At 47.8% G+C, this 25,297-nt stretch overlaps 2 protein-coding genes across 10 annotated transcripts in view; both read right to left on the bottom strand.

Moving 5' to 3' along the window:
* PCMTD2 (protein-L-isoaspartate (D-aspartate) O-methyltransferase domain containing 2) overlaps window positions 1-21,927 on the bottom strand; it is a 30,397-nt gene extending 8,470 nt beyond the window's left edge. Inside the window, exons 1-4 of one of the 3 annotated variants that reach the window (XM_027559253.1) lie at window positions 21,831-21,927; window positions 5,191-5,521; window positions 1,143-1,245; window positions 156-327 (exon numbers count right to left, since the gene is read on the bottom strand). In XM_027559253.1, the coding sequence (XP_027415054.1) occupies window positions 156-327; window positions 1,143-1,245; window positions 5,191-5,497 (582 nt within the window). In that variant the 5' untranslated portion in view covers window positions 5,498-5,521; window positions 21,831-21,927. Of the gene's footprint in view, window positions 1-155; window positions 328-1,142; window positions 1,246-5,190; window positions 5,522-9,424; window positions 9,598-21,830 lie in introns of those variants that run through there. The other 2 variants (XM_027559254.1, XM_027559255.1) reach the window with 2 other exon arrangements.
* Window positions 21,928-23,137: 1,210 nt separating this feature from the next.
* Window positions 23,138-25,297, bottom strand: part of MYT1 (myelin transcription factor 1) — a 61,370-nt gene continuing 59,210 nt past the window's right edge. For all 7 annotated transcript variants that reach the window (XM_027559250.1, XM_027559252.1, XM_027559251.1 and 4 more), the window contains one exon: window positions 23,138-24,988. In XM_027559250.1, coding sequence (XP_027415051.1) covers window positions 24,848-24,988 — 141 coding nt within the window. In that variant the 3' untranslated portion in view covers window positions 23,138-24,847. The remainder of the gene's footprint in view (window positions 24,989-25,297) is intronic.

Genomic DNA, 25,297 nt, shown 5'->3' with positions numbered 1-25,297 from the left:
CGCCCCACCTCGGCAGTCTCTCTAGCCTGTTTACTCATCTGCGAGAGGAAGGGATTTGTAACAAGAGTTACAAGAAAAAATGCCTGTCAACTCCCCGGAACAGACCTCAGCAAACAGCTGAGTGCACAAAACCACCGGTTACAAGAGGACCTGACCTTCTCTTCCAGCGGCATGACCAGGATGCCCCCGACCTTGAGGAGGCTCTTCATGTACTCCTCATGTTCCTTCTGCACGCCTGCCCCGCAGTACACCCGGTCATACTGAGAACAATCTGGAGAAATCTCCAGGCAATTGCCAGTAACAAAGGATGGTTCACAGAAGTCAAACCTGAAAGCAAAAGATGTTTTCCACAACTAAGTATATCATGTCATAACAAGTCTATATAGTAAATCTACATTAAACATAGGTTATGTTTTCACTGTACAATCCCACAGCGACATAATAAAATTAAGAGTCAGAAGCTGGGATATCAGACTTCTGAAAGAACTACGTGAGTAATAAACAGAACTCTAGAAATTCCAAAGAAAATATTATGAAACTCAGTATCATAAACACAATCCAAGCTTAAGTCACCCAAGCTCCAGGCATATCACTATCTTTGCTGTTATGATTATCTTATTATCTTTCATCTTCATTATCTTCTACTATCCTATCTTGCTTTTATATCTTATTCAAGATCCACTAACAGAGTAAAAAGAGAAAAAAATATACTTGGTTTTTCTAAAAATTTTAATCCCTAAAATAAGAACTTAAACGCCTTGTTTTAAAATGGCAAGAGCTAGTTGCGCGGTACATTTAAAGACAATTGCAACAATTCCATTTCAGAAACAAGTACATGATAAAATGCTATCTCTATTGGAAACATGAACATTAAGAAAAAATGAACATTCTATTTCCTTCTCTTACACTGGTGATAAATTACCTTTATTTAGGTGTCATAATTAAAAAAAAAAACTTAAGGTCCTTAAAAACATAAAATATTTTTAAAATAACTAGAACATACACACACATATCACTTAGTCACCTGCCACACTTTAACCACAACTGCCAGAACATGAACAGTAGTGAACTGATTTCTTTCCACTTAATCCAAAGTTTAAGTTATAACTGACACCCAGACCCATGGACAGTTTTGGTCTTACTTGTCAAAGCTGTCGCTTGTCCTGATGAAGAAGTCCAGCTTCTGCTTCGCATACTCTGTCACATCTGAATGGAGTTCTACCCCGTGATTCACTCCAAAAGGGCCTAAAACGTTTCAGAATAAGAAAACATATAGAAACAGGACAAGAACCCCTACTCTTTATTTCTATTTCATTGACTGCAACACATTTGACTGGACATGTATAATTACAGAAATTCACATTTATTGGGCCAAAATCACCCAATCCATTCTTTAAATATGCAGACTAGCCTCTGCTCACCACATCATCAATACTCCTTATATGGCACTACCAACTCACAGCTTCCTAGAGCCTTGACCGTTCTGTCCTCAAACTTTTAAAGAATCATCTGAAAAGGTAAAATGGCCAAGGTCTGAAACCAAGAGTTACAAGTGCCACTAAACCAGTGAATCTTAAAGGTAATCAACCCTGAATATTCACTAGAATGACTGATGCTGAAGCTAAAACTCTAATACTGTGGCCACCTGATGCAAAGAGCCAACTCACTGGAAAAGACCCTGATGCTGGGAAAGACTGAAGGCTGGAGGAGAAGGGGACAACAGAGGATGAGATGGTTCGATGGCATCACCAACTCAATGGACACGAGTTTGAGCAAACTCTGGGAGATAGTGAAGGACATGGAAGCCTGGCGTGCTGCAGTCCACGGGATCACACAGAGTCGGACACAACTTAGCAACTGAACAACACAATGAATTAAAGAAGAAACGTGTCTTTGCAAAAGAAAGTGGACACGGGTCTTTTTTCCAACAAAGGTCTCTGCAAACACTCAGATGTGGTATTTAATTCTCACAAAATAGTTTTAATCATCATCAAAATAAAACTGTAATTCCAAAGTCACAATGAAATATTTTTTAATCAAAATAAATTTATCAGGGACTTCCCTGGTGGTCCAGGGGCTAAGACTCCACACTCCCAATGCGAGGGGCCAGGTTCCATCCCTATTCAGGAAACTAGATCCCATATGCCGCAACTAACACCCAGCACAGCCAAATAAATGAAAGAATGAAAGAAAAGAAAGAAATTTATCAATAACTGGAACTAAAGTTATGGGAAAAGTTAGGAGCCCACTTAATAATAAAAGTGCTTCCTCCACATACAAATGCCTCTGGGTTAAATCTCAGTGAGAACTACTGACACGAAACAGCTTCATTGAATCTCTGGGTTTTAAGAATCCATTTGTATAAAGGTCAAAACAGGCAACACTTATTTGTGTGATGGAGGTGAGTATACTTCCCCCTGGAGGGGGTGGGGTCCTACTATTGGAGGGGTGGCCATGGGAATCTCTGGGGCACAGATTCTACTCTGCATCTTGTTCTGGGTGGTGCTTACATGGAGGAGGATGTAAAAAGTCACCAAGCTTCACACTTCATACTACATTCATACATGCTTCATGCAACTTTGTCAAGTTACTATGGATAAGTTATACCTTGATTTTTAAAAAATCTGCATGAGAAAATGAACACGGCATGTAGGGCTTTTATTTAGAAAACATACATATAAAGCCACAGTGTAACACTCAACCCTACATCCAACAGAAATACTGGTAAATGCAGCCATCTGTGCACTGCACACACTTCTCTGCTTCCACTGTTCACCTGGCCCCTTCCCAGTGCAGCAGCTCCCCCAGGTGCAGGCTTCCCTGCCTCTACCAGACGACTCACCCACTCTCCTTTCTCAACACCTCCCACACAGAGTGGCTGCTAAAACCGCCTATCATCAAAACACAGCCTACTTGAGAAGTCACATTTCCACTGTTTATGACACCACATCCACATTACTTCCTGTCCAATCCCACTGCTCTCTTGGTCACTTGCCAGAGATCAAGAAAACATGCATTTACTTCCCCCTCATCATATTCTCATTAGCCCCTCAGCTCTGTTAGACTCTTACTGAGGACAAGAAACTTCACACCAAACAAAGTAACGACACATATCCCCTGACCCACTCCAGTAAAAAGATGATTGAAAGAGGAGGAAGTACGGGACGGGTCAGAATGGTGGTACCAAGGACACAACCCTGAAGCTGGTCCCACAAGGCCCCCCAGGCACAGCAGCTCCCACGTCACACAACAACGTCAGGTTAAGCTCACAACTGCTGTATCTCCCCCTGCCCCCTGCCATCCTGCCAACTGGAACCTCGAGAAAGGAGCACCCTCAGCAGGGCAAGGAGTCGCAACGTAAGCACAGCAGAGTGGCACAGAGGCAGCAGGGCAGAGAAAATCAGGACCGCGAGCCACCTTAAGTCACGTGAAAGACTGCAGGCCCTGGGAGACCAGCAAAGTCTTCACCTCGCAGTGAGCAGCACGAAGCTGAATCAACCCCAGAGGGAGGCCTACGACACACGGAGTGAAAACGGTCCAGGGCCTGTGTCCTCCTCCCTGCAGATCCGAGACTCTACCCGTGAAATCAGACCCTCAAGTTACCGCCTTCAAATACATCAAAGCGGCACGCAGTGTCCATTACGACCAAAAACACAGCTTTCCTTCCTTCACAACTCTCCTCCCTGTCATCCAGCAAAACCCCCAGAAAAGAGAAAGTGGGGGCTCAGAAAAGACAAGTAACAACATCCGTCATGAGCTGTTTCTTTATGACTTCTAGAGAATGTCAAATGTACCAGGTCGGTTGAAGATGACTTTAAGTCATCCTTTCCTAAGCATTTCATTTTTAATAGCATTTCCAATCTAATCAGGTTGATAACCCTCCCCCTCCCCCCAAATACCACCTTATCCTTAGCTCCTCCAATTTCCAGCTCCAACAGCGGGAATTACAATTCACTAATTCCAGAATGATGAAAAACCTGAGCTCTCTTTGCAAAGCAGTCTCAATCCAAGACAAGTTCAAAAAGCATTTAGCCTAAAAAAAAACAAGAAAACAAAAAACTACACATTTAATAATCCGAGATATAGCCCAAATTTATATTTTATAGCCCAAAGTCAGATGATCAGAATCTCAAAACTTTACCAAATTCTGAAGTATATGAACTTATAAAGCAACCAAAAATTTCATTCCATACCCACAAAAGCAACTGTGACTACTAAGATTTTCTAAAGTGCCTGTAATAACCACAGAGAAACAATGTTGTAATGTACTGCTAATGATTACACTTGACTTTTAAGCTGTTATCACTTGAAATCACCAATATACAGAATCTTACACTGACTTGATAACAATGTTAAGATACCTAAGCCAAAAACTTAAGATATTTAGCAAACCTTGTCAGTTCCAACATCCACGCGTACCAAGACCCTAGCAACCTCGGGCCAGCCGTGTCTTCCTCCACCCAGGGGCACCAGCCCACTTCCTCCACAGTGCCCTTTCCTAAAGCACAGAGCAGCTCCTGGCCTTCCTCTCGCAGAACTGTTCACCCGACTCTTGAGTGAAAACAGACACCTGTCCCCTACTACCGCATTTAACATGAGGTAGGAATCTTTAAAATCTTCAGTAATCAGATAATGATGTTTCAGTATTAAAACGGTCAGCTTCCATGTATAATCTCACAACTTATTTGTTTGAGCAAACAGGCTAAATGGCTTCAAATACCATAACTTGTGAAATCTTTCCTACCCCTGGAATACATTTGAAAATAACTTACTAGTATTAACTCCTTTAGTATTAAAACAACAAAAAACAAAAACTGCTTGGAAAAACTTTAACTGCCAGGGACTTTAAAGTTAATTATTCCAGTTTAGAGACAATGACAGGCACGCTGAGTGATTATATTAATCGAGAAATCACCAAAAGGTCCAGATTTATACAATCTCTAGGTCCTCTGCTGTCCAAGAGGAAGCTGTGCTGGTCAGATGCTGGAGGTACAGGTGGGGGCAACAGGAAGGCTCCAGAGGGACTCTTCTGTTCATCACGGCAATTTCTCCATTAATATCATCACTCTCCAACCCCTGTGTGGATACCATGATGGCTGGGCAGGCCAAGGGCAGTTACAACTCGGCCCCCACTAAGGACAAACTGCCAGCAGGCTCTCCCTCCTGCACGTGAGACCGAGCCAGACTCACCGAGGATGAGCCCCACCATGGAGCTGAGGTAGCCAGTGCCACTGCCCAGGTTCAAGAATGAGAGACCAGGCTGCAGGTCCAGGGCCTCCATCACCTCCGAGTAGATGCACGGAGCAGAGAGGTGGATGTTGCCATGCTTCCACGCTAAATCTTTATATGCGTTCTCTTTAAACTCTTCGAGGTAATAGTCTGCACGGTCAATAGCTCGGAACGCCTGCTCCACCAGCTCAGAGCGGATGTACTGCGCCTCCTTCAGATTGTCTATCAGCTCGTCGTTGTCCTCACCAGCACTCACCGCGCCTCCCATCCTTGAGATCACGCTCAGGCAAAGCTGCAGTTTTAGAATTTTCAAAAGAGCTATTCACATTAAAGGTTAGAGCAGAACAATAAAAGTCCTAAACACACACCAATTTCAGATTCTGAATTCTAAAAATAATACAGATGGAATATACTTACTCAACACCCAGCCCCTTACACTACCTCCCTCCACGTCCAAGGATGCCAGATACAGAACAAAAAAAAGGTTAAATTTCAAATTTAATTATATTCATCCAAAAATAAGTTGTAACTTATAGTATCAACTGAATACAAATGAACATGTGATACCTAACACACAGCTGACAACTTAAAAACATCATAAAAGAATTCAAGACTTTACTAAAAGTCATCATTCTGGAAAGTCAAGCAATTAGGATTAAAAATATCTTGCTTATACATCTCTTAACAAGGATATTTCCACATATGGAAAAATAATTGAATGTAAACATGAAAAGAGGGCAGATATATTTACTAAAAAATCATTCTAAGAGGGATCTTTTTTGAATATTTCAAGTGCTATAGACCTTTTGTAAATAAATCTTTAAAAGCAAAAAAAAAATTTAAATTCAGGTCAATAAATACTAAAAAGGTATTCACTGTTACTTTGAAATTCAAATTCAACTGTTGTCTTATATTTTTCCTGCTGCTGCTGCTAAGTCACTTCAGTCGTGTCCGACTCTGTGCGACCCCATAGACGGCAGCCCACCAGGCTCCCCCGTCCCTGGGATTTTCCAGGCAAGAACGCTGGAGTGGGTTGCCACTTCCTTCTCCGATGCATGGTCCCACACGCCCATAAATATCAAGTCAAGCAAACCATTCAACCTTTGATTTGGATGTTCTCATGTAAAACTTCAGGCCAAAACAACATCCACAAAACTCTCTTCCCCCTGGAATATACTGTGACAAACACCTCATTTTAACAAATACAGAACTGTCTCAAGGCTGCAGCTCAGAAGCAGGAGACTCCTAGAATTCCCTCAACTCCTGAGAAGTAGCTACCATACCACCATTTCACCTCTTCAACAATAAAAAGGACATTTTTGCTCTCTTCCAAACTGCCTTCAAGAAGAAAAAGTAACATGTCCTCCTCTCTGAGTCAAGTACTAAAGTACAGGGTATCAGTACATGCTTCCCTCTGAGCCAACTACAAAGTACAATGTATCCTCATCTGATTCCTAGGGAAAATGATCCTGCATCTGTAGAGGTTTTACTCTTCCTGAACAACTCCAATTTTATACTCACCACAGGCAACTTTCACTTCACATAAAATGGTAAATGCTTTACAAAACACTTGATATTAACTGCTGGGGTGGTGGGGGGGGGGACTGACATCACAAAGGCTGCTATGTTTTCTGAAACAGGATGATGTCCATAATGTTACATTTTTATTATTACAAAGTTTATGCTTGCTTCTCCCTCACAATCCTGAGGACTTCTAACAGCAGAATGAGAATCACAAATACTGCCTCTAGAAAAATTCCATACACACACGACACACACAAAACTAGCAACTGTGGTGGGAGAGCATGCCCCAGGAATGAAAGTTACTGACCACATGCATGAATCTTCAGCTTCTCACAAGGACACAAAGTGTGTGAAAGGTGGGGGCTTAACACAAGCACTCTTCCATTTTATGACTGGAGCAATTCATCTTCATCATCAAGATTTTAAAGCAGAATATGAGACTTCTCAAGTCACTAGGATGGCCCAGTTATTTGATTCTCACCCTGTTTTTAAGTTGTTTCAGAGCCCTTGGTGGTTACAGACCCTAACTCAGCCAGAGAGGATAAAGTGTTAACGAGGTCAAATTCAATCCTGGATAAACTACTTAGTTCTGAGGCTAATGCCTATACCCCTAGGCTAGGACAATCATCTTAAGATTTGGGTCACTGGTTAAAAGTGGAGTCCTGTTTGGTTGCTTCAGGGAAAGGTCTAGCTCTCACACATCCTCCAGGGTGGAGGTGAAAGCCACCTCTTCACCCAGAAGCCCCCAGAGTGTAATGTTCTATCCTCAGAAAGCAAACACCAAGTATATGATGGGTATGTTTCACTGTCTACCAAGTATTTACCCCTTATTTTCAACTTTGCCTCACTTTAAGAGTTTAATCCACATGCAAAGGCTAGCTTTTTAGTAAAAATAACTACAATCTTTTTACAGGCACCACCTGCCAGTCACGACCTCATTTTGGCTTCACAACATTGTGAGGCAACTTGGGACTGAAAAGTTACTTTGCTCATGATCACACACCAGTCTGTAAGGAGAGCTGGCATTCAAACACAAGCCTGTGTTTTTTACCCTACACCAAAGCAACAGGCCAAATCACTATGTGGTAACCTTATCTGCTGCCACTAGTGGGCTGCACGTGACCATTCGTAGGCTCGGATATTTGTTATTAACCTTGTCTGGCAACCTAACACTTCCTCACACTGAAAACAATCATTGTTTATTACTAACCATCAATGTGATCAGCTCTCATGCCACCAAAAACACCAACAACAATCTCAGAGATGGCTTTGACAAACCAAATCTAGACTTAGAATCCACCCTAATCCAAGTTTTCAAAGTAATGGCATATCATTTTCTGGATACTTGACTGGTTACACTTTGCAACCCTTAATTCAACACTCCATGTAACTGGGCACTGCCCAGCAGGACAACCTCACTCTCAGGCTGCTCCTTACAAAACCAACACCAAGGGCACAGGGAGGAGGTGGCTGAGCAGGAGTAGGAAGGTCTCAGACTGGTAGCCCAAGACGCTGTCACAGGGGCCAGTTAACCCAGAATGAAGCTCCGATAAGGGGGCCAAGATTCAAGTCTACACTCATCCAGCTACTTAGTAAGGGCAACATGGACAAAGTAACTCAGGTGGAAGATAATAAGCTAGGGAGAAGAAAGCAAAATCACACCTCCTGCCGGAGGAATAAAGGAAGAAATGGTTTTCATTGTGAAAACCAGAACTCCTACAAGGAATGCAAAGGATTTGTTTTCAAATACTTGAAAGTCTGCCATATACACACTATTCATGGGCCTGAGAAAACCAGAGCAGTGGGACACATATCGGATGGAGAGAATTTCTACTTAACACACAAGAGAGCTTTCTAAAATCGAGGCTGGAAATACAGACACACTGTCAGAACAAGGAGTCTCTCCCGGCCAAGTGCAAGCATAGAGAGGCCAGGCGCTGGTCTCAGGAGCCTCAAGCGTCCTCCCATACGAGAGAGGCAAGTTCGGACTTGAGTTATAGGAACCTGCCGGTCTACCCAACACTAAAAATGCAGTCCCTTACTTCAGCCCCTCCCTGGCCAAAAAGACGCAGAAAACGTCAGCAGGCACATAAACCAAGTGGGGATTTAGAGAAAGGCCTTTTTTGAGGTGCAAACATCAACCTGGGAGAGACAAGCCCTGGCAAACACAAAACACAGGCACCACAGCCAGGAGAGCTCCCTTCCCAACTGAAGACCTCTTCCAGGTCTTGCCTGAAGCCAAGTCACTCTCCCTTAACAGACTCTTGCACCTTCTGAAAAGGCACAACCTGTTTCGAACCTCGGTAACTCTTCACGTGCCGCGCTAACGGCAAATGTTTCCTACTCAGTAATTTAGGGACCAGCTGCGCGTCTGGAGAGTTAAGTCAACCCAAGGGGTGTGAGCACTGCGCACGGAGACAGACCTCGGGACCCCCGGGAACCCGCGCCGGCTGACCCCCGAGAGGGCGGGAAGGGGGAGGGGAGCCGCCTGGGATAAGGAGGGGCGTTCATGCTGGGGTGGGGACGAGAGGGCAGCGGAAAAGGACCGGAAGACGCGGAGAGGAGGAAGCGCCCCCGGGGGAGGGAGCTGGAGCCCGCGCCCAGCGGGAGGGAAGGTATGGCGAGGAGGCAGGAAGGCAGAAGGGGCCGAGGAGACGCACCGCCCCCCTACCCGCGCAGGCCGGGCCGAGAGCCGCTACAGCGGCTCTACCTCCCGCTTCAGCCGAACCGCACCTGCAGCTCCTCCACCGCCCCTCTCCCGGGAGCCCCTCGGCCCGCCGCCTGCCGATTCGCAGCGCCGACCTCTGCCGCTGTAAACATCCGCCGCCCCACTGCGCCTGCGCGCGTAACGGCCCTAATGCGCGTGCGCCGCGGCCCAGCGCCTAAAGGGGCAACCGCGCAGCTGGAGTTGCATCCTGAGATTTCTACCCGCCCAGCGAGCTGCTCGAATGCGGAGGTCAAAGGGCAGCCGCAGGTGAACGCTGTCACTTCCAGGCCCCAGCATGGGCCAAGACCCAGCTGTGAGCACGACTGGCAGGGCTCACACCTGTGGAAATGACCTTCCAGGAGGGGGCCGACAGGTGAGGAAGAAATGAAAACAGAGGCGATGGACAGTAACTGGCACGGTAGTGGCTACTGTGGCTTGAGTGACCCGGAAGGGACATTCGAGCGAAGATCTGCAAGACAAGAAGCATCCAGCTGTGCCAAGAGAAGTCCAGTGGCTTCAGGCCAGGGAGAGCTGAAGTGGCCAGGAGCCCCTGGCGTGCCCACCCCTGCTAGGGGTCCACTCCCATACCTGCTCACCCACCCTCACGGGCGTCACTGCCGCCTTCACCCGCGCCGCATCTTGATCAGCCCTTCCTGGGAGAGTTGTCCCAGCGTCAGTCAGGATCTTTCTGCGTCTCAGAAGTCGCCTGCCCAGCGTCCTGGCCCACTGGCAGATCCTCCAGGTTACCTCCCACAGCCACCCATGCAGCCCTGGGGCCTTCTGCCCCCTGATGCCACCCATTGTTGTGGGCTACCTGCCTGGCCCTCCCAGTAGACTCTGTGAGATCTGCCTCAATCCTACTTTTGCTCAGCACAAACCTCACATAGGTTTTCCAACTAGTTTTTGGCAACAGATCCCTTTGTTTAGACACAGCCCTGTATTTTACCTGTTTTTCTACAGCTACAGGCGTTGCTGCCTGGGCCCCTCCTGCCCCCACTTTCCTCCCCAGACTTGAGCTCCACTCAGAGCATAGTTTTCACCACTTTCCATGGTTCCAGGGAAGGCCTGCTTCCCTTGGTGGCAGCGATCCTGAGGTTGCTGCCAACACTGTGACACTCTAGCTCTCTGACCCTTTCCTCCCCAAGTGCCTGTGATTGTCTGCAACAGAGGCCCTGAAGCCATCCTTGACCTCTCCCTGCTGTGAGCAGATACCCCCTCCATACACCCCAGCCTGCTTTGGCCTTGCTTCCCTCGTGTCTCCTACCAAGGCCTCTTCACTGGCCTCCCACCTCACATCTCACAGCCTTCCCTGGGCTCTGTCCAGTGGTCTTCCTAATATATATGACAGATAACGTACCATCAGTATTAGTCTTTGTAGAGCGTCATGCTGAGCACTTTACAGAGCTTATTTCCTTGCAGTGGATACTAGCATGCCCTCCAGAAAGGAGAGGAGCAGCCCGGATGGCGGGAGTTGGCCTAACTCACTGCAAGGCCCCGTGGTTGTCCTCCTGGACATGGACACCTGGCAGAGGAGCTGCGCTGTGATAAAGGCCACGTCACAATTGTGTCCAGGCACAGGCCAAGACCAGGTCCCTGTGCCACCAGCGTGCCCTCTCCCGCCCCACAGCAGTGAGCCCCACTCCTCTGTCAGCACAACTGAGCTTCCCTCTGCCCTGCCACTCACCGGTATCACTGGTTTAGATGCCCCTGCTTCTTGATGGCATCCAGCCCATGCAGTTTCCCTGCCTATAAAAGAAATGTCATTGCCCTGCCAAGGCTACCCAGACACATCAGTAGTTGGGTAAGCTGGGATTATTCTTGGTCCCAGGGGTTGGGGTGGGACCACTCATAGGGAGTGACCCCGTGAAATCCCAGACACTCCACTCTCAGACCCTAGTAAAACAGAGCCCCAGGCTCTCCCTCTCCCACTCTGACCTTGCTGTGTGACCCTGAGGTTTGTTATGTACCCTCCAGGACCTGTGAGTGATAAATCTTGTTCCTCAGAATTCCCTCATGCATGGTTTTTGCTGAAGTGCATCCAGTGATCATATACGAACCACAAGGGGCAGTCCAGCCACAATTGCCCCAGCAGCAGGAGTAGAGGGGATGTCTCTGGGGCTCACTACAAGTAATACACACCCAGAAAGTTTTAAGGCATTCCTAGCTGAGATCATTACCATCAATAGGCTGGTCAGACATGTCAGAGTGAATTAAATCCAAAGTGAGCAGAAGAAAAGAAGCAATACAAATCAGAGCAGAAATAAATGAAACTGAAAGCAAATCAATTGAGGAAATGAGTGAAATCACAGGTGGTTCTCTGAAAAGATTGATAAAATTGATAAGCCTCTAGCCAGGCTAATCAAGAAAAAAATATACAAATTATTAATTATCAGAAACAAAATAAGGATCATCACCATGATTCCTATTAACATGAAGAGGATAATAAAAGAATATTGTGAACAACTCTAGCTTACAAATGTGATAATTAAAAAATGAACCAGTTCCTTTTAAGACACAAGTTAACGAACTCTTACAAGGATATATAGATCATCTGAGTAGTCCTACATCTATTAAGTCAATAATTAATAACCTTTCAAAACAGAAAGTACCAGGCACAGATGGATATACTGGTGAATTTTACCAAATACTTAAGGAAGGAATGATATCAGTTATATGATCTCTTCTGGGGAATAGAAGCTAGGTAACACTTCCTAACTCTTTCTAGGAGAGCAGAATTGCCGTAATACTAAAACTAGACAAAGACATTACAAGAAACAGAAAGCACAAACCAGTATCTCTCAAGAACATAAACATAAAAATCAAATGTATACAAATTTAATCCAATATGTATAGAATGAATTACACACTATAACCAAGTAAAGTTTATGCCAGGGATGCAAAGCTAGTTTAACATTTCAGTGTAATCCATTACATCAATAGGCTACAGAAGAAAAAGTCTTAGGATCATATCAATAGACACAGAAAAACATCTGACCAATCCAATACCCATTCACTATAAAGACTCTAAGCAAACTAGAATTAGAGGGAAACTTTCTCAACTTGATAAAGAACATCTACAAGAAACCACAGCCAACATCATACTTATTGGTGAAAAGATACTTTCCCATAAAATGGGTAGTAAGGCAAGAATGTTCTCACCACTTGTACTGTGAGCTCTAGATAATCCGGTAAGACAGGAAAAGGAGAAAAAAGTATACAGATTTGGAAGGAAGAAATAATTGTCTTTGTTTATAGATGACAAGATTGTCTACATAGAATGTACACCAAAATCTATTAAATATAAGCAAATAAAAACCTCCTAAAGTCATAAATGATTGTAGCAAGGTTCCAGAATACAATTTTAATAGACAAAAATCTGTCTTTGGAATGTCCCTAGTGGTCCAGTGGTTAAGAATCCAACTGCCAATGCAGGGGACATGGGTTCAATGCCTGGTCTGGGAAGATCCCACACGTCTTGGAACTACTAAGCCCCACGCACTGCCACAACTGAAGCCCACAAGCCGCCGAGAGCCTGTGCTCTGCAACAAAAGAAGCCACCACAGTGAGAAGCCTTCACACCAAAACTAGAGTATCTCCTGCTTGCCACAACTAGAGAAAGCCCACAAGCAGCAATGAAGACCCAGTACAGCCAAAAATGAATGAATAAGTCTTTAAAAAAAAAAAATCTCTCTTTCCTATTTACCAGCAATGGACAATTGGAATTTGAAATAATAAACATGATAACATTTACATTAGCACCCAAAAAAAAAAAACCCTTAGGTATAAATCTTACCCAAAAAAGTACAAGATGGATAAGAGACAAACTATAATACTCTGATTAAATAAATTAAAGAAAATCTAAGTAACTGAATAGAGATTCCATATTTACAGGTAGGAAGACTCAATGTTGTTAAAATGTCAATTCTTCCCACTTTGATCTGTAGATCCAATGCAATCCAATCAAAATCCCAGCACACTATTTTGTGGATATCAACAAACTGATTTAAAGTTTATGTGGTAAGGGAAAAAAAGAGAATATCCAACACAATATTGAAGGAGTAGAATAAAATTAGAGGACTGACATTGCTCGACTTTAAGACTTACTTTGAAGTTACAGTAATGAGTAATGAAGACAGTTGTGGTATTGATCAAAGAATAGACAAATGGGTCAATAAAACAGAACAGAGGGCTCAGAAAAAGATCTATACAAATACAGTCAACGGTTCTTTGAGAAAGGAGCAAATCAACTCAATGGAGAAAGGGCAGTCTTTTCGACAAATAGTCCTAGAATAGCTGAAACACACACAGAAGGGGATCTGCACACAAACCTCACAGTCATCACCTTAAAGTTCTGGAAGAAAATCGGGGAGACCTTCGGCTTGGCAATGATATTTTATATATGGTATTAATGACATGATTCATGAAAGAAAAAACCAATAAAGTGGATTTCATTAAAGTTCAAAACTTCTGCTCTGTGAAAGACACTATTAAGAGAATGAAAGGATAAGTCACAGACAGAAACTATTTGCCAAACACATAACTGATAAAGGACTTATATCCAAAACATATAAAGAACTCTTAAAACTCAACAGCAACAAAAACTAAATAACCCAATTAAAAGATGGGCCAAAGACCTGAACAAACACCTCAACAAAAAAAGATACACAGATGGCAAATAAGCATACAGAAAGATGTTCAACATCCTATGTCATCAGGAAATGCAAATTAAAATAATGAGATATACTCCACACCTGTTACAATGGCTAAACCCCAAAACACTGACACCACCAAACGCTAATTAGAATGGAGTACTGGGAACTCTCATTCATCTCTGGTAGGAATCCAAAATAGTACAGCCTCTTTGAAATACACTTTGGCAGTTTCTTACAAAGCAAACCAGTCTTATCATTAGATACGGCAGTTTCCTTGGCATTTACCCAAAGGAGCTGAAAACCTGTGTACACACAGAAATCTGCACAGGAATGTTTATAGCAATTTATTCATAATTGCCGATTTTTGTACACAACCGTGGTACATCGCAACAGTGGAATATTATTCAGCACTAAAATGAAATGAGTTACCAGGCCATGGAGAGACAGGGAGAAACCTTATATATGCTTATTTCTAAATGAAAGAAACCAGTCTTAAAAGGCTACAGATTGTGTGGTTCCATACATACTGTATAACATGACATTTTAGAAAGAGCAAAACTGTAGAAACAGTCAAAAGATTAGTGGTTTCCAGGGATGGGGTGGGGGGAAAGTGAAAGTGAAAGTCGTTCAGTTGTATCTGACTCTTTGCAACTATACAGTCCATGAAATTCTCCAGGCCAGAATACTGGAGGGGGTAGCCTTTCCCTTCTCCAGGGGATCTCCCCAACCCAGGGATCAAACCCAGGTCTCCCGTATCGTATCATAGGCAGATTCTTTACCAGCTGAGCCACAAGGGAAGCCTTTGTGGGGTAGGGGGAAGGGAGATAAATAAACAGACCACGCAGGGTTTTTAGGGCAGTGAAGCTATTCTGTGTGATACTGTAGTGGTGGCTATAGGGCATGTGCATTGTCAGAACTCATAGAATGTACAACACCATGATTGACCTTAACGTAAATTGTGGACTTTAATAGTGTATCAATATTGGTATATCAGTTGTAACAATGTACCACATAAATGCAAGATGTTAATAATAGGGGAAACTGTTTGCAGGGAAGAAAGGATATATGAGAAGTCTCTGTACTACCCCCTCAATATTTCTGTAAACCTAAAACTACTCTCAAAAATGAATTATATTAGTTTGTTGGGTTTTTTTTAAAAAGGAGACAATTTTTTTTTTTAGAAATACAAAAGCTAGAAGCAGCAGACCCACACAGGAAATGATAAAGCTAGTTTTTCATACTGAAAGCAATAAGAGACGGAAACACAGATCTACACAAAAGAATGAAGAGCTCTAGAAATGATAATTATGGAGGTAAATATGTAAGATTATTTTCTTAGTGCAGCTCAGTCCTGGATAAGGGTGTCACCTCTTACTTTACTTACTGCGGTGTTGTCTGTTTTTACTATGGGATAGAATTGCTTTTGCAATTACAGTAACTAAAATACGCCTCCCACTCTTCACGCCCCAGCCACCAGCCTCACTTCCGATACCTCCCCAGGTGAAGGAAGGGCTCTCACCTACTCTTGGCATCTTGGGCCTCTAAGTGAGTTTACTGCCCACAGATGCATCAAACTTCACTGCAGGGGGTGGGTGGGTGGTCAAGGTGGGGACCACAGCCCAAGTGAACACTGTTACACCTGGACCATCTGGTGATCAGAGAAGTGAGCCAGGAGGGGTCCACACCCTGGTTTCAGGCCACAGCGATGACAAGATGCAAAATTGACCACAAGGCGTCGCCACTGTGTGCTGAAAGCATCCAAAGTAGGTTGTGTGAAGAGAAAAAAATTTTTAATCTTCCTCATTTTAAGCCATTTGTAATGAAATTAACCCGGAGAAGGCAATGGCACCCCACTCCAGTACTCTTGCCTGGAAAATCCCATGGACGGAGGAGCCTGGTAGGCTGCAGTCCATGGGGTCGCAAAGAGTCGGACACGACTGAGCGACTTCCCTTTCACTTTTCACTTTCATGCGTTGGAAATGGCAACCCACTCCAGTGTTCTTGCCTGGAGAATCCCAGGGATGGCAGAGCTTGGTGGGCTGCCGTCTATGGGGTCGCACAGAGTCGGACACGACTGAGCGACTTAGCAGCAGCAGCGGTAAAATTTACCACGGTTTTAGACATGAGTCGAAGCTTCTCTGCTATTTGTCCTATAAGGTGACCGCATTTTAATTTTGATCTGAAAATACTGGTGAACTTACACGTATTAACATATGTAAAATAACTGGAAAGGGATTCTTAAAAATAACGTCTCATCTTAAACCACCTTAAAAAAAGGTTAGAAATGCCTGGGCACAGGGAAGGAATCTGCAATGATTACTTTTCTATGTCCACTTGACTAAGTTATGGTGCTTGGATATTTTGTCAAATACAAGTTAGGTATTGTTGTGAGGGTATTTTTAAAATGTGGTTAACATTTAAATCAGTTAATTTTGAATAAAGCAAATTATCTGTCAAAATGTAGGAAGGCCTCATCCATGTATCTGGGGCCCTAAGAGCAAAGATGGAGATCCCTCCCCACCCCTCCACTCCCATCCCTATCCCCCATCCCCTACTCCTGGGGCCATGGAAGAAGGGATTCCGCCTCCAAACATCACCTTTTCCCAGGTCTCCAGATTGCTGGCCTGCTCTGCAGATTTCAGACTTACACCCCCACACTATGTGAGCCAGTTCCTGAAAACACATCTCTCTTGATATACAGATATAAATGTAGGCCTACAGAAAGAGACACAGCTGATACAAATATTACCTCTTGGTTCTGTTTCTCTGGAGAACCTTAGAACTGGGTCCTTCCACAGAAGAGATGCCAGACCAGGTCCAAAAGCCTGTCTGCAGGATCCCTGCGATGGAAGCACACCCCCCCCCTCAGAAGCTGACACCCCCATTTCTTAGGATGCTTTTCCCAGGTTCAAGGGTCCCCTCCCCCTTAGCCAGCCCCTTAGCCACCCCACACTATGTTTTGTGACTCATGAGAGGGAAAGCTTGAGGGGAGAGAATGAGTGAGTAACAGCCTTAGAGTCACGGGCTGGTCTGGAGAGAGCAAACTCCAGAACCTCTGGCTGCAGCTGTTGGTGGACAAAACCAGGTACTAGGGAAGGGCGACAGCAGCAGACAGCTTCAACCTGTGGTCACCAGGTGGGTGGCACAGCACTGCCCCGGGTGGCACCTGCAAGCCCTGAGCTTAGCTGGCCATGGTGATCAGATAGCAGGGGTCTGACCTTGGAGCCAGGAATGGTGGCTGGTGCTGATGGGGTTGCAGGAAGGGGAGGTGGGCTAGAGGTGTTCACAGAGTGTCAGAAGTTGTGTGTGGCCCAGGGTCTGGGCTCCCATCACTCCCTCACACACCCCTTCAGCAGCATGTGCTATGAACCAATTTATAAAGAAGGAAGCTGAGGCATAGAGGCCGGAAGTATCCTGTTCAAGGTCCCCAGGTGTGAGGTGGGCCTGAACTCACACCCTGAGAGCTGACACCTGTGTAATGTAAAAAGTTGGTTTGGGTTTTTCATAAGATGTTATGAGAAATCATGATATAACCATATCAGAAACCAGGAGCCCTCATGAGCGGGTCTCACCCAGCACTCCTAACTCACCTCCATGTGTTGCTCCTTGCACCTGTCCAGATATGATTCCTGGGCCCTCCTCCAACCCACTGAGCATGAAGTCTGTGCTTGGCTCCACATGACCGCACCAGTCCTGACCCTCAGCCTCTGCCCAAGCAGCTCAGAGGCTCCAGGTGACACTCCATTTAAAGGGTTCATGTGATTGAACAATGTTTGAAGGTCACCAGTTCTGACCCACGGCTCCAACACACGGCAAGGTGTTGGTGGGGGGTGGGGGGGGCAATAGAATCCCCTGCCCCAACACCACTGGTTACCCAGGGGTGCATAAGCCTTGTGGAAAGTGCCCCCAGGGCACCTCCAGCAAGAGTGAGGAGTGTGGATGGCCTCTGGAGCAAAGCTCCGTGGGCCGGGGGTGAGCTTTGAGATCTGGGGCAGACCACCACCATTATTACCCTCTCTCACAGATGCATCTGAGCTGGCTTCCCAGGGACCTGCAATAGAAGGGCTGGGACGTCCAGATGTTTCAGAACGGCCTGGTCGCCACTGCAGTGAACTCATGTCTCAGCCTGTACGCCCCCTGAACTGACAAGGAAACTGCCAGACAGAGGGGTTGACTTGCCCAGGGTCTGGACTGCTCTAGTGCCATAATCACAGGACACGTGGGGACCGTGAGTGGGGACGTGTCCCCTCTGCACTGAAGAATCTGGAGAGGGCCATGGACCAGGTACAGAAACCCCTGCACATGCACATGTCATTTCTCAATTTCAAGTTGTTCTGGACTCTAAAAGGCCCCAGTACTCAGCACTTCACAAAGGAAATGTGTCTGTAGGTCTAGTCATGATCCCAGACCTGAGTTTGGTGGGAATCACGCAGGACAGACCTTCTCCTCGACCCAGGGTCAGCATAGGGGATGGAGGCCAGGAGCCTGCCATACCCTCCAAGAATAACGTGAATGTGGAGGGGCCTCCGGGGAGGGTACAGTGTGGAAGCAGTTCTAGAATAATCAGGAAAGTTCTGGAAAATGTGGTCCCAGGGCAAGGACCATGTGTTACTCCTCTCTGCTTATGACCAAAAATGTGTGCATTGGAGGAGACCACCTCATGGACAAGCCTGGCCACTGTGTGGGAAACCTATGGTCACTCCAGTGACAGTGAATCCTCACTCAAGAACAGAAGAGGGGCCTCTGGGCCTTCCTGTTCATGAGGCCACTCCGGCAGCAGATGTGAGCTGCCTGGTGGCCGCCACCATTCCCAGCTTACAGCGAAGGTGGACCCTCTCCAGGAGGATCCCGAGAGCAGATCAGAACATGTGGCTGGTCCGCCCTCCTCCCTTCGGAGGACATGGACTGTGTGAGCCTAGAAATAAAGCTGCAGACCCTCTATGTCCAGGAGGGGCCGCCTGAGGCTACATCACCATCTTTGTCCAAGACACAGAGGTCGGCTTCCACCTGGCTCTTCCCACACTGCCCTGGGCATCCAGGTGCCTCAGGCCACATTACAGACATGCTGATCTGTAATGAGCCTTCTCCTCATCCTAGGAAAAAAGACTCAATCTGTTATGAGCTCAAGGTGACAGGAGACAAACACTGTCTCTTTGTGGCCACTCTCGCTCAGTCGTGTCCGACTCTTTGCGACCCCATGGACTGTAGGCCACCAGGCTCCTCTGTCCATGGGGATTCTCCAGGCAAGAATACTGGAGTAGGTTGCCATGCCCTCCTCCAGGGGCATCTTCCCAACTCAGGGATCGAACCCAGGTTTCCCGCATTGCAGGTGGATTCTTTACTGTCTGAGCCACCAGGGAAGCCGCCTTCACATTTTAAACCAATGCTATTTACAAATCAGAAGCACTGATTACTTTCCTCTCAGGCCCTCAGCATCTGGAAGGAGGGACCAGAAGGCGGGGGGCTGAGGCTGGAGTTCACCCTGGAGCCCCCTATCAGGAGGGTTAGGCTCAGGGTCTCTTGCTTGATGCTCCAAGCAGGTCTGGAGACTTCTTAAACCTGGGGCTTCTGCCAGGCATGACTCCCACCTTTAAGCTGCCCCAGCCAAGATGTCCAGGGACACAGCTGGATCTTCCTAATTCATAGCTTGGGCCCTGGGCCCTCCTCCTGCCCAGTGCGGCCATCCTCCTGCCCACTCTGGCCTGACAATGGGCACCCTGATCAGCCCTCCTGCAACAGGTAGGACATTCAAGTGGAGACCCAGAAAGTGCTAGGCTGGGAAAGGCAGCCTTAAGGAACAGCGCAGGCATTCTCTGCACATGGCACACTGCTGTAGGGAGGGTGAGAAAGAGAGGGCAGAGGCCAGGGGGTGACCCAGGGCCACCTCTGCAGGGTGCAAGGGGACAGGTTGGAGGAGGGCCCAGAGACCGAGGGATGGGCAGCCATAAAAGGTGTCGGGAGGGGTGAGGCCAGACTTCGGCAGCCCACACACCCTTGACATGAGGGGACAGGGAAAGGGGCGAGGCTAGTGGGGGCAGAGGGCTGGGGGACAGAGGAGACCGCAGGGCCTCTCCCAAAGGCCAGCTGCCAGCACTCGTAGGATGCCTACAGTCACGGGTCACCTGGCCCTCTGTGTGGTTTAACCTGACAGGCACTTGGCTGATGTGGGGACTGGAGTTCTGTCGGAGAAGTCACGTACCATTTCGAAGGAGGAGCAAAGAGAAAGGAAGCGTCTATAACACTGGCTGACCTTTATGGCAAGTTTGGACCTATATTGCCCAATGTTAGGAACCCTCCTCACCCACAGCTTTAACAGCCTCTACAGAGCCATTAGCCTTAGGGGCACAGTGGTGAAAGGAAGAAAGTCTCTCCTGCAATCAGGCAGCCTCCACACACAGCCAGGTGTTCTCCACCTGTGGGTCCAGGTAAGGAGGGCAGGTAGACTCACCTATCTACCTTGGCACCCTCTCAAGATCTGGCTAAACTGACAACTTTTAAGGTATAAACTGGCAGGAATGGGAAGATGGAAGAGGGGACAACAATGTGATTTAGAAGCCAAAACACACAAACGTGTAGCGAATGACTTCTAGACCCAAAGGCAGGATTACAGCCAGAGTGTGGGAAGTTCAGGACCGAGGCAGTCCACTCCTCAGGAAGCCAGAACTGGCAGATTCAGGTGATGCTGGAGAAGGCAGAGGGGGCCTGTAACAAAGATGACTGGCACTGGGGAATGTTCCCCTTCCTCCGGATAAAGCCTTGAGTTGTACTCTCTGGAAAGTGTAAAAGAAGGGGCTGCAGGCTGGGAGAGGAGGCCTGGCTATGGATGAGGTCCCCATACCAAAAATAAGTCCTGAGCAGCATATGCCAATGACACCAAGACCCTCCTCCAACCCTGGAGGTAGACCCTTCAAGCAAGAGGTGGAAGCAGCTTTTGGGGGTGGACAGCTAATGTCATCATCAGACTGCAGAACTATACAACCTCCTAGCATCACGGTGATGCTGCCTCTGCTTGAGCCCCAGGGGGGCTACTGTGGTCCCTCTGCCCACAGCATCAGGCACAGACACCAGTGGGTGAAGGCAGAGCCCCATTCAAGCTCAGTCTGCTGACCCCACAGTGAACAAACCCTCCAAAGCCCAGGACATAATGGTGGATAGAAGCCGAGAGCTTCCAAAGGAAAGATACTGAGGACCCAGAACCCCGAGACCAGGCTCCCTAGTACATCCCAGAACTCTGGCAACTGAAACAGAGTTGGGAAAAGCTACAGGTCTTACAGCCCCTCTGTGCCATAGGTCTTCAATATCAGGGTCCTACGCACCAACATTCACGCTCAAGGTGCTCAGTGCTCCCTCTCCAGCAAGCCCTTCCTCCGACCCACAGGCCACATCCCACACACAGCTTCTCTGAGACGTCTTCCGGGATCCCACAGCAGGGGGTGCCACCCACGTTCCAGGGGCACACCCTTGGTGCACCCAGCCAGCCGTGGGCCGGAGCAGCTCTGAAGGGCAAAGTTGAGTCCATCCTGGCTGGAGCCCAGGCCCAGGGCCCGTCCCGGGTTGGTTTGGAACTGATCTCTCCCCGGCTGCCCTCTCACCATGGCCCACCTGTCCCCAACTATGCACAGAAGTCTTTACTGAGATGCGGCTAGTGGAGAGAGCCCTGCTCCAGGCCTGTCCCCACCCCCCACAGCCCCTTGGTCCCCCTACATATGCATACTCACCTGCTCTGGAGGCTGACCTCCGGGGCCCTCTTCCCAGTCATGCCGTCTTCCTGGGTCTTCAGACCAATCAGGCTTCACAGAGCCCACTGGCAGAGCACCCCACGATGAAGCTGGCTGGGGGCCAGCATGGCAAGCACACCTGTGCCCGCACACTGCCGCCTCCACAGGCATCGGTGCTTCTCAGGTGCTGGAGGCCTCGGAAGCACGCGCTGAGGCCACACCCCGTGGCTCTGGGCAGAGCTTCTGGCTAAACTGGTGCAGGGTTGGGGGCAGGCAGGTGGGTCCCCTGAAGTGCAACATTTCAGAGTCAGGAGGCTAAGCAGCCCGCTAGACACTTGGCAGGGAGCAGGCGGAGCCCTGGGAGAGGGTGGGAGCAGGACGATGCAGGATGGATGTGGCCATCCGCCCGTTCCTCCAGTCCTGGCCTCTGCTCGTCATCTGCCATCAGGCAGCCAACTTTCATGGCCCCAGAATGCTGTCACCCCAGCACCCATGGATGGGTGCTGACATGGATGGGTATGACCTGGACCACCAATCCTCCATGCCCTCCAGGAGCCCCTCCTCGAGGCTGCACAGGTTTCACACTCCCCTCCATGCTGCCACCTTCTCTGGTCTCCACAGCCAGCGCTGGAGCCCTCCAGATCCTCAACCATCCAACTTGGACAGGGCTTGGGAGTAAGGCCCAGAATTCCTAAAAGTCTCCCTTTATTCACAGGTCAGGTGGGGAGCTCCAGGTTGCCCTCAAGAGCTAGATGCCCAGGGAGGTCAAAGCATGTTGACAGTTCAGGGTGAATGTTGACTAGAAGCCCCAAACCTGAGTCTCACCTGGGAGAGCCACAGCTGACACAAAAGTGTAAAGCAGTGAGGAGCCACTGCAATCATAGCCGCCTTCACATATGGCTGAATGCAGGAGCTCTGAAAAACCACCAGAGAGGTCTCTCTGCCTCCCCCTCCCACTTCCACTTGTCTCTCCCCTCCTGTCAACTCTGCCTCCCTTTGGAATGTCCAAACGCTCCCCTGCACAGGGCTTCCTCCTGAAGCCAGGAGAGGTGGTCTGGGGCAGCCCTCATTTCACACCCTCCAGGCCAACAACGCCAGCAGGAAGACTTCTTCTGACCCTAAGAGAAAACTGTGATTCACACACGCGCGGTCTGTGACTCAGACCTCCAGGGAGGGCGGTTCCGCAAAGGAAACGTGGCTCCCGCGTGTGCATCACGGAGGACCCGCCCACCGCCCTCTCTCCAGGAAGGTGACCCCCAGAGCTCCCGGGACAGTGTCGGCGTCCCCACCACAGACACGGCTCCCACTCACAGTCAGAGTGGACTTTTATTAGGAAATCACCCTGCAAACACACTGAGAAGTGCTGTGCTGTGGGGTCAGCGTTTCCTGAGGAAGGAGGATCACAGTATCAGAGCTGTCAGAGGACAGGAGCCTAGAGCCGGAGCTGCTCAGGGCGGCCTGCAGCCAGCGCCCCTCACAGCGATAGGACTCAGCCATCAAGAACCGGCACACAGACGCAACACAAGAGACACGCCAGAGCACACAGCTGCACTACACTTAAATAAACAATAAGCACAGAATGCCATTTGCTGTCGTCCGTGCCTGAAACAAAAGGAGCCAAAGGGATGAAGAGAACCAAACAGTCTTTCTTTCCATTGGACCAAAGGGGAAATATCCCCAAATTATCAAAATTCCTCAGTTACAAAATACTTTTTAAAAACTCCATTATTAAAAGAATAAATAACAAAATATATAAAAAATAACTCAGTTGCATCAAAATCATAACTAGAGGTTACAGCAAGATTTTTTGTGGCCCTTCTCATAGTCAAATAGTTAAGTTTGCTTTGATTTCATTTACTTCCCTCTCATACGTCCTGGTGTGGGGTCTGGGTTAAATAGTATAAAATTAATAAATAAAAATGTTAAATAAATAGCCAACATTAACATAAGAGGTTGTGAATATAAATACTTACATTTTGACAAAATTAAATAATTTACAGAATAATTAAACTAACTACTTTCTCATTTCTTCCAGGAAGTGCAATTTCTCTACTTTTAAATACTAACTTGGAATCGCAGTCACAGTTGGCTTGGACTCTATTTACATGTTAGGAACATTGTGTTTTTAACACATTAAATCAAAATTTATCTTCTTTTGAATCTCAAATGGATCTAAAAAGAAGTGACACCTTGGTGGTTTCCAGTCAGGAATTTATCGCCTGACCTTGCTGTCACTTCCCCCACCTCGGTAAAGCTCAGCCATGACCCGGTGATGGGCAGTGGTGGGTCACAAGCCAGGTGGGCACATAGACAGCCAGAGGTCCTGACCTTGACCCCGACCTGGGTCTAAAGGCTGCAGCCTTGAGGGAGCCTGACCCTGAGCGCAGGGTCTGCGGGCTCCACCAGCGGTGCTTCCCTGTGGAACCAGCGCTGTCTTCAGGGGTTCCCGGGCCAGCTTCCTCCAGGCCTGTTCCTAACCTACCCTCTGGAACGCTGCTCTCTTCCACGCTTAACATAAAAGTGAATTAAAGGACAACAGGAAACACACTTGTCACAGCGGCCTCACCGCGTGGGCGCACTGGCCACTCCAGGCTGACTCGTCACACGCACCACCCGCCCGGCCAGGCTGCCCTCTCGGCCTTGACAGACAAAGGAATACTGTGGTTGCAGCTCCAAAACTTCCCTGAGAACCTTGTCCGTGAGTTTCCATTGGAGACTTCGAGCTTTCAGAAGCAAAAATAAATCACTTTGTAATACTTCACGCCCCGCACTCACATTGAGAGGTCAAGGCCTCTGGCCTGGCGCGTGAGTCACATCGAGGGAGATGAGGATTTCCAGGCACTCCTCCGGCTAAACGCTCCCACCCCCTCGCCGAGGCCACCCTGGGCTGCCAACGAGAAGTCGCTGTGAGTGGGAATCTCCACTGGGAGGGCAGGGCTAGGGAGGTAAAAGATAGAGGTGAGTCGGGGTGCCCTGGGCGCCCCGAGTCAGCATGGTGGCTCCTCACACAAGGAGGCCTAGACCTGGATGCCCCTCACGGCCTGCTTGATGCTCTCGAGGAGGTCCTTGTTCTCGGGGTTCTGGTAGCACTCCTGGTTGGAGTACATGTCGGTGAGGGTGCTGACATAGGCGTCAAAATTCTGCTCACATATCGGCTCCTGGAGAACACAACTGGTTTAGCGAGGCCCATCCATGCAGGGGACCCAGGGTTTCCAGAAGCAATGGGAGTGGATGAGGGAGCCTCAGACCCAGGAAGCCCACGCCGCCAGAGATGAGTGCACAGACCCACCACAGGCAGCACTTGGGCTGAGACTACCATGGCGCAGGCTACCCAGGATGCGACAGCCACCACGAACAGCAATCTGCCTGGTGTGGGGCCCTTCCAGAAGCAGAGGGGTGCCTGCCCTCCCCGAAGCCCCAGGATATGGGTGCCAACTCAGCTGGGGAGGCCACAGGGCTGCTAACTG

This window comes from Bos indicus x Bos taurus, chromosome 13, assembly GCF_003369695.1.
Source record: "Bos indicus x Bos taurus breed Angus x Brahman F1 hybrid chromosome 13, Bos_hybrid_MaternalHap_v2.0, whole genome shotgun sequence".
NCBI lineage: Eukaryota > Metazoa > Chordata > Mammalia > Artiodactyla > Bovidae > Bos > Bos indicus x Bos taurus.
Note: the sequence above shows the minus strand (reverse complement) of the source record. Positions and strands in the feature narration are given on the sequence as shown.